The sequence below is a fragment of the Diospyros lotus genome, chromosome 11 (genome assembly GCF_014633365.1).
Source record: "Diospyros lotus cultivar Yz01 chromosome 11, ASM1463336v1, whole genome shotgun sequence".
Lineage (NCBI taxonomy): Eukaryota > Viridiplantae > Streptophyta > Magnoliopsida > Ericales > Ebenaceae > Diospyros > Diospyros lotus.
Genome location: NC_068348.1, coordinates 163,399 through 171,212, shown reverse-complemented (window position 1 = coordinate 171,212; position 7,814 = coordinate 163,399). Strand labels below are relative to the sequence as shown.

Below are 7,814 nucleotides of genomic sequence, written 5' to 3'. Positions count from 1 at the left end.
AAGAACAACCATGTTGAGAAGGATTATTGGTACAAAGACCAACCAAAGTGCTACAATTACAATAGATATGGCCATATTAAGAAAGATTGCAAATTCAAGAACACCTAGCAAGCACAATTCTCTGAAGAGAAACAAGGAGAAGGGAATTTGTTCTATGCTTGTCATAGTGCTATCGAAACCAAGAATGATGTGTGGCATCGACAGTGTTTGTAGCAACCACATGACAAGTAACAAATCAATTTTTGTTGACATGGATACATTCGTATAGCACTCAAGTAAGGATGGGCAATGGAGTCATAGTGGAAAGCAAGAGGAAAAGAACCATTATAGTTCAAATAAAGAAAGGGAAAAGATTGATTCATAATATCCTATATGTCTCGGATCTAGAATAAAGTTTGCTTAATCTTGGCAAACTTCTTGAGCATCCTTATGCGCTTAATTTTGATGATTTTTATTGTTGCATTTACGATAAAAATGATGGAAGACAATTGATTGCCAAGGTTCAAATGTTGAGGAATAAGAGTTTTCCAATTTCCTTTAACTATCTGGAAGATTGTGCTTTGAAGGCACAAGTCAATGAAGATTCATGACTGTGGTATAAAAGGCTTAGCGATCACTTGACTTTTAGCAATCTCAAACTACTTCAACAAAAAGGGATGACTTATGGATTGCCAAGAATTGAGGAGAATCATGAATTTTGTAAAGGGTGTGCTCTTAGAAAACAACATCGGTAACCATTTCTATAAGGAGGTGCATGGAAAGCCAAGGAGATTCTGGAGCTTGTCCCTACTAATGTTTGTGGACCTATGAGGACAGTTTCACGTGGAGATAATAAGTATTTTATCCTTTTCATTGATGATTTTACAATAATGACTTGGGTTTATTTCATGAAAGAAAGATCACAAGTATTCTTTGTTTTCAAGAAGTTCAAAAGTTTGGTTGAAAAACAAAGAGGTCATCATATAAAGATTTTGAGAAGTGATAGAGGCAATACATCAAATGCATTCCAAGAATTTTATGAAAAGGAAGGCACAAAAAGACAAACTAACTGTTAGTTATACACCACAACAAAATGGAGTGTTTGAGAGGAAGAATCAAATAGCGATAGAGATGGAAAAATCCATGTTATGTGAAAAAGGCTTACCCAAAGAATTTTGGGCTGAAGTTGTTTATACAGTTGTGTATTTGATCAATAAAAGCCCCATAAAAGCTGCATGAAATCAAATTCCAATTGAAGCATAGAGTGGAAAAAAGTCATTGGTGAAGCATTTGAAAGTTTTTGGAAGCATTTGCTACTCTCAAAGTCCAAAAGAGAAAAGGTATAAGCTTGATAAAGTAAGTGAAAAGTGTATTTTGTTGGTTACAATTCCAAGTCTAAAGGTTATAGATTATTTAGCTTGAAAACTAACAAGATTATCATTACCCATGATGTTTTGGTTGATGAAAAAGCCTCTTGTAATTGGAATAAAGGCAAGATTGAAAAAACAACTATTTTGTGAGATGAGGTAGAAGAAAATGTAGCCAATGATGATGAAAACTGTTGAAGCACGAAAATGGCTAGAACACATTGTTTTTGTATTTTTGAGACTTTTCCCATTTTGGAAATGTTAAAGATAGCTCGAAACATTTTTTGGGCTGTTTTTGTAATTTGCAAAACGTTTCAGGAGCATTTCCCAACTACATAAAACTTTTGGAAATGCGTTTCTAATTGGAAATGCATTTTTGGCGACCAATTATGATAGAGATAGAATTGCCACATTTTCTTCTTAAGTTTTCATGCCACATTTTCTTTAACCCTAAATCTAATTTTTGTTTTCGAATCCCAAAGATCGTCCTGCCTGAAACCTCTCATCTCCATTGTTCCTTCTCGTTGTGGCTGCCAATTACTTCTTACTCGATGCTCGTGTGGTCGTCGATCGAGCCTCTATTCTCTCGGGGTTGTCGTTCCCTCTTGCCGTCGTTCTTTCTCGGCGTTACTGTCGATTGCTTCTTGCTCGGTGCTCGTGTCTCCATTGATTGAGCCTCAATCCTCTCAAGGTCGTTGTTCCCTCTTGTGGTTGAGCCTCGATCCTATTTTTTATAATTTTTTATATTAAAAATTATATTTACAAAAGAACCCCTATATGTTTTTAATTTACACTTTACCTCATGTTTCTGTTTTCTACTTTTTTTTTGGAGTGAGAATATGTCATTTTCTCATTTTCGTTTTGTATCGGAAACGTTTCTCATTTTCGTTTCTGTGCAACCTAGATAAAAATGAGAAAATTCTACTCCACCAAATAGTTTAGTATCATCTCCAAGTCCAAGTTCAAGTCTGAGTCTTTCATCCTCAACTTTAAGAAAATTGAAGAGCTTGAGTAATGTTTATGCAACATGTAACTTTTGTGTCTTTGAACCAGAAAGTTTTGAAGAAGCTTATGGAGAAAGGCTATAGAAGAAGAGATTAAATTCATTGAGAAGAACAACACTTGGAGCCTTCTTAACAAACCACAAAACAAGGAGATCATTGGAGTGAAGTGGGTTTACAAAGTCAAATTGAATCTGAATAATTCAATCTAAAGAAAGAAATCAAGATTAGTAGCCAAATGTTATATATATTTACAATAGCCAGGAATTGACTATAGTGAAACGTTTGCACCGATTGCCAAACTTGACACTATTCAAGCTCTCATTGCCATGATAGTCCAAAAAGGTTGGAATCTCAACCAACTTGTTGTCAAATCTATGTTTTTGAATGATGAATTAAAGGAAGAAGTGTATATTCAACAATCTCAAGGCTTTGTCGAAGGAGGAGAAAATAAGGTGTATAAGTTGAGGAAAGCTTTGTACGGATTCAAGAAGAGCAAAAGTGAGCCAACCTTGTATATGAAGACTCAAGGTAAATCAAACACTCTTATTGTTGTCTTATATGTGGATTATTTACTTTATATCGGTAGCAATGAGAAGATGATTGTTGATTTTAAGAAAGACGTGATGAAAAGATATGAGATGAATGATATGGGACTACTACAATTTCTTAGCATGAACATTTATAAACGAGATAATGGAGTTTTTATTTGTCAAAAGAAGTATGCTAAAAATATTTTAGCCAAGTATTGGGATGATTGATTACAAACATATGTTTGCACCATTTTTTGTAAATGAAAAGCTTGTTAAAGAAGATGGAGAAAAGAAGGTTGATGCTACTTTGTGTCGAAGTACTCTAATTGAAAATTATTATATCTCACAGCTATTGGGCCGAATATTATGAATGCTTCAAGTTTATTATCCAGGTTTATGGATAATCCAAGCCAATTGCATTTTGGGACAGCCAAGAGAGTCTTGAGATACATCAAAAGGCATAGTAAACTTTGGGATCAAATTCAACAAAGGGGTTGATGCACAATTGCTTGGATATTGTGACAATGATCGAGGAGGATGTTGTGATGATATGAAGGGCACCTCCAGCTATTGTTTTTCCCTTGGTTCTGGAGTATTTTCTTGATCATTAAAGAAGCAACAAAGTGTAGCACAATCATCTGCTGAAATTGAATATGTGGCAGCTAGATTGGCAATTTCACAAGTGATTAATTCTTGAAGACATTGGAGAAAAGCAAAGAGAAGCTGCAATGATGTTTTACGACAATAAATTGGCCATTGATATTGCCAAGAATTTAGTTTATCAAAGTAAAACTCGCCATATTATTATAAATCACCATTTCATTAGATATGCAATTGAAGATGGAGTAGTGGAGCTAAAATTCTGCAATACTCAAGATAGAGTAGCAGATATTTTCACAAAGTCACTTCCAAGAGACAAGTTCAATTATTTTTGAGAAAAATTAAGAGTTCAAGAACAACACATTAAGGGGAGTATGTTAAGTAATTTACAGTTACTTAATAATCCAAAGAGTCATCTTGAGAAGGCCAAAAATCTAATTTAATTCAATTTATTTATTTAGCTCCTATGTCCTCAAACGATTATACATATATACATAAAATGAGAAGAATGTTTTGGTGTGCTCCACGAAATCCTTTGCCTCTTAGTATTCTCCAATAGAAAAAGGGGTATTTTGCGACGATTTTTTTGCTTTTAATTATCAACTTTTTTATTCTAACACTACAAGAAAATGGGTATTTTGCAATGGTTTTTTTGTGACGATTTTTAAAACCACCACAAAACATGGTATTTTATAGCGATTTCTTCAATATTTTGCGGTGGTTTTAAAAAATTATTGCAAAATTTTAAAATTTAAAGTTTTAAAATTATATTTTGGAGCAATTTTCAAAAAATCGTTGTAAAATTTAGAAAATAATTTAATAATTAAAAAATAAAATTAAATTAACATTTGTGACGGTTAATAACAATCACAAAATTTATTAATTTAATAATTAAAAAATTAAATTTTATGACAATTTTTCAAAAACTATTTTAAAATTTAGAAAATAATTTAATAATTAAAAATTAAATTAAATTAGCATTTGTAAAGGGTAATAATCGTCGCAAAATTTATTAATTTAATAATTAAAAAAATTAAAATTTGCAATGATTTTGAAGAACCGTCACAAAATTTTAGAAAATAATTTAACATTTATATTAAAAATATATAAAATTTTGATAATTTATAAAAAAATAAAAAATATGTTAACTCTTCTTTTTATTTTTTAATCAATTAATTTATTTAATTTAATTCAATTAATTTATTTTAAATTTATTCCTTTATTCTTTTTATTTTATTATAAAAAGTTTAATTTAATTTTTTAAATAATTATCCACACATATTAATAAAAATTACGTATATGTGGATAATTATTTATAAATTTATCCATATATAATTAAAAATATTATATATGTGTGATCCACGTATCTATGATTTATATTTAAATTACAAAATTATGTTATTTTAATTTTTATAATGTATAATAAAATTATTTTTTCATTTTATTTACAAATACAAATAATAAACCATAAAATTTTCTTTCTTCTCAAACATGAGGCCCATGAAATGGTTGCCTCAAGCCCTAGCTTCTCTTGTAAGTGCCCATTGCTTAACCGCCCACCCCTCCCCCCTCTGCAAACCTGGCTTCGCCCCTACCCTTCTCTAATTCTCTAGCTTTCGCTCGTTGCCTCTCTCTCGCTCCATCATTTCGTCACTCGTGGCCTTGCCTTGGCCCTGGCCCCTTGCCCTTGTCGTCGATGGCTCGCCCTCACTGTCACCTCTTGCTACTCTATCATTGCATTGAAATTTAGCGATGATTTTGAAAGCGTCACTAAAGTCATTGCTAGAATAATTGAAATTTATATTGAATTTTAGCGGTGTTAAAATCACTAATTTAGATTGAAATTTAACGACGATTTTTGTTAAACGGCTACTAAAAATAAAATACTTAATTAAAAAATTAGACGAACATTCAAATTTAGGGACGGTTTTCAAACCGTCGCTAAATGTTACTTATTGTCGGGAAATAATAAATTTTGCGACGGTTTTTAAACTGTCGCAAAAAATATAACTTTGTGATGGTTACTTCAGCGGTTGCTTAAAACTATTGCAAAATACTTCGTGATGACTGCATCTACGAAAACCCATGTGATTCCATATCCAGTTTTTCAGATTGGTAATACTAATTAGCTACGCATCCTGGGACCTAATATGGAGGGGTGAGAGTGCCTGTGAACTATTGATTTGCACGTTTGGTCCTTGCAACGAGTTTGTTTGCTGCTTGGTTGCTTGTTCTAGGAATATCGACTTCAAGTAGAGAAAGGGGATTTTTAGCAATGTCAAATCTTGAAGCTTGTTATTAATGGACCTGTGAAGCATTACTGATGTCAAGTCTGGGGTCTAAGGATGGCTCTATGCAATATTGATTCCATTTGGCAAGCATGGCAACTTTCCGCAAAGCTTTCATCTTTGCCATTAGAGTTGTTAAGCCTAGCCTTGAGTATATGGAAACATGGAAATGGATTTCAGTGCTTATAGCATAAAAGGATCCATTCATTTCATCAGATCAAAGATTGCATTACAAAGATTGATCATGTTTAGAGGGGAAAAAAACGTAAAAAAGAACAGAAAAAGAAAACAAATTAAGTACAAAGAACTAACAAGAAATTAAGGCAACGATCGAGCATATAAATATTAATACTTGCAGGCCTTCAAAAACGCCAAACAACTAATTAAGACGGAAAGTGATGATCTGTTTGATCGATGGGCCGGTGTGTAGGTCATTATATGTATATATATCAATGGAAGTTAATGTTGGCTTGGTAGGTCAATCCAATGTTCCAGTTAGATGGAGCCACGTTGTATGCAACAATGGTCTCCCTGGTGGTGTAAGAAGTCAGCTTGAAAGAGAGCGGTTGGCCGCCCAGGGTTGCAAAAGCCTGGTAGGAGGCTCCCCAGTTGTGGCTCATGCTTATCCATCCAGTTCTGCTGCCCTTGACCCACATGCTGGCGACGTCGCCGCCACCGGCCACATTCATCACGTACACCAATAGCCAGTACCCGTTTCCTTGGAACGAGAATCGGATGCCGCCTCTCTTGATGCATGGGACCCTGCGATACATGACGGGGATGATGCCGGCCTTCCACTGTGCAATTTTCATGAAGGCAGGCTTGGACATGTCGAAGTGGTTCCGAGGAGGGTTGCACCAGCCGCCGTTGTTGGAGTCCTGAGCCCAGTTTGGGGGGCAGATGTTGGTGGCTGTCACGGTAGTGAATGGGGAGCCTTGGTAGCACCAGGGCGAATCAACGCACTTTATCTGGTAGCATGTCCCGCAAGCGTAACCGTTGTTGAACAGCGTTGTGCTCAGAGCCGCTGTGTCAGTCCCATACCCGTTGTTGAACAAGTTTCCATACCCGCAAGCTCCTCCTGCATGCATGCATGCGGCCCCCAACAAATTAACAAGAATTAATTCATTTTTAATTATTATATATGAACAATTAAGTTAATTACCGATGAATTAATAATCAATCAGTATATACAAAAGGATATCTGATGATGAATCACAAATTAAAGCACAACTAGCTAGCTGCTAGCTACTAGAAATAAAAATGAGTATGTATCGATCAATCAAACTCCATGCATACACACATATACCGGCGAATTTACATGTGAGTTGTCATGAGCTGAAGCTCATGGCAAAAAAAAAATTTCAATCCACCCAAAAATATGTGATGTATAATTTTACATCTCAAAAAAAAATTTCAACCTTCTCCTATATAAATTTTTAGATGCACCCTGCACACACACATACTAACCCATGGTGGCGGAGGCAGACTCGTCGCCGTAGAAGGTGGCGTGGGCAGGGGCCCATGGACCTGGCCTGAAGACGGGTCTCGTTGCATGGTAGACGCCGGCATTTGCTCTGCCAACATTATTAATTATTACAATCATCCAACCTACCACCAAGAAGAAGCCAAAGCTCCTAGAAGCGAAGGACAAGGAAGAAGGCATGCTTTTCCTTCTTTCAAATGAATATCTTCGGCAGTTCAGTTGGATTAATTTCAGCTGCTCCTGTTTGAGGCCTTGTAATTGTCCAATGCTTAATGACTTGTAAATGCAACCTTTATACGGATAAATATGTATAGTTTCCCGACTACAACTAGCTGGAGGGATACAGAGTCTACTACGTGGCCTCACGAATGTTATTAATAAGGTCCTTTGTATTTTAAAATGAGAAAGAAGGAATAAGTCCCCTTTAGGCCAATCATGTACCAAATGATGATACTCGTTGCACTGTCGAAGTAGAACCAATGGATAATTTGTAAGCTACTTTATAAACTGAAGTAAAGCCTCAGTTTTGCGTAATTTGTTCACCAATAATAATAATAATAATA

The 7,814-nt window shown here is 34.8% G+C and overlaps 1 protein-coding gene across 1 annotated transcript; it reads right to left on the bottom strand.

Moving 5' to 3' along the window:
- Window positions 1-5,985: 5,985 nt before the first annotated feature.
- On the bottom strand, window positions 5,986-7,492 carry LOC127813395 (expansin-A18-like). The gene is made up of 2 exons (XM_052354347.1): window positions 7,236-7,492; window positions 5,986-6,846 (listed from the first exon to the last, which is right to left on the bottom strand). Exons 1-2 carry the CDS (start codon window positions 7,429-7,431, stop codon window positions 6,218-6,220), a joined length of 825 nt encoding a protein of 274 aa, XP_052210307.1. The 5' UTR covers window positions 7,432-7,492; the 3' UTR covers window positions 5,986-6,217.
- Window positions 7,493-7,814: the final 322 nt, after the last annotated feature.

Bases quoted from the DNA above. Each gene is read 5' to 3' on its own strand.
- LOC127813395 (XM_052354347.1), bottom strand. From the start codon at position 7,431: ATGCCTTCTTCCTTGTCCTTCGCTTCTAGGAGCTTTGGCTTCTTCTTG. The intron at 6,847-7,235 runs GTTAGTATGTGT...GCATGCATGCAG, and splicing joins GTCTGCCTCCGCCACCATGG to GAGGAGCTTGCGGGTATGGA.